Source organism: Nanorana parkeri, unplaced genomic scaffold (genome assembly GCF_000935625.1).
Source record: "Nanorana parkeri isolate BGI_ZX_2015 unplaced genomic scaffold, ASM93562v1 scaffold1894, whole genome shotgun sequence".
Lineage (NCBI taxonomy): Eukaryota > Metazoa > Chordata > Amphibia > Anura > Dicroglossidae > Nanorana > Nanorana parkeri.
The window spans coordinates 269,046-270,125 of NW_017308162.1; the positions used below are offsets into that span (position 1 = coordinate 269,046).

The 1,080-nt window shown below is 47.1% G+C and overlaps 1 protein-coding gene across 1 annotated transcript in view; it reads left to right on the forward strand.

Annotated features, from left to right (window-relative positions):
- Positions 1-1,080, forward strand: part of GPBP1L1 (GC-rich promoter binding protein 1 like 1) — a 23,888-nt gene that overhangs the window by 11,148 nt on the left and 11,660 nt on the right. Inside the window, 2 exon segments of the mRNA XM_018572000.1 lie at positions 166-241; positions 652-839. Coding sequence (XP_018427502.1) covers positions 166-241; positions 652-839 — 264 coding nt within the window.

A 1,080-nucleotide genomic window follows, 5' to 3' on the forward strand; every position in this document is an offset into this window, starting at 1 on the left:
AATGTGAGCAACGACTGCATCATGAGATTGCTTCATACTGCAGAGTGCTGAGCTGTTGCATGTGTCATATGAAATACAGACACGGAGACCTTGCTTGTACTTTGTGCTTTCATATCATGTGCGCTGGGTTTTTGATTTGTCCCATATTTTGTTTTTTTGCCGCAGCCATCTTTGAATCCTGAGCCTGGGAAGCAGGTTACCCAGAACAAGCAGACCGGAACCCCCAGATAGACGATCTGTGGTCTTCCATTCTCCATTTTTGAAAATCCGTGCAAGAGATGAGAATTTCCAATCTTTCCATGTGCTTGTCATCGCTAGACGTCCCGCACATGGCTTAGACCAGGGGTGGGAAACCTCCGGCCCTCCAGCTTTTGGTAGAACTACAAATCCCATGATGCATCTGTCTCTGGAAGTCAGGCTGGTGGCTGTGAGACTCTTGCAATGCCTCATGGGATTTGTAGTTACACAACAGCTGGAGGTCCAGGGTTAGCCCACCCCTGGAGTAGAGTATCAATGCCCAGTTTGGTTGTCTTGCCCGTTTTAAATGGGAGACCATACAATCGTCCCCAGATTCTGCCGGTCTTGTAGGAGGGAGCCGCCTCACGCCGTGTACCAATTCTTAACTCGTTGGTGTTTTGTTTTTTTCTCCAGAAAACCCTCCCAGCTCCAAGCAGCCACTGAAGATGCTGGTCATCAAGAAGATCTCAAAGGAGGATCCGTCTGCTTTCTCCGCTGCTTTCGCTTCGCCTGTACCTCACCTCTCTAATGGAAGCAACAAGAGTAATCCCTCCGGGCCCATCCTCTACAAAAACCTCATCCCCAAAGCTTCAGCCGCCAAGGTAACAAAAACATGGAATATTACTGATGGCGATATCTCAGGGATGTAGAGATTTCCTACATGTGCACAATTTCTGTTGTAATAATAAAAATATAAATATGTAAAACAAAGGAAGTCTTTTGTGTGGTGATGTTAAAGGAGAACTATGAGGGGAGTGATTTTCACTCAGCCTCATAGTTCTAGCCGACCTGTGACAATGAAACTGTCACAGGTCGGCTCAGTAGATCGGGAGGTGAGCGAAC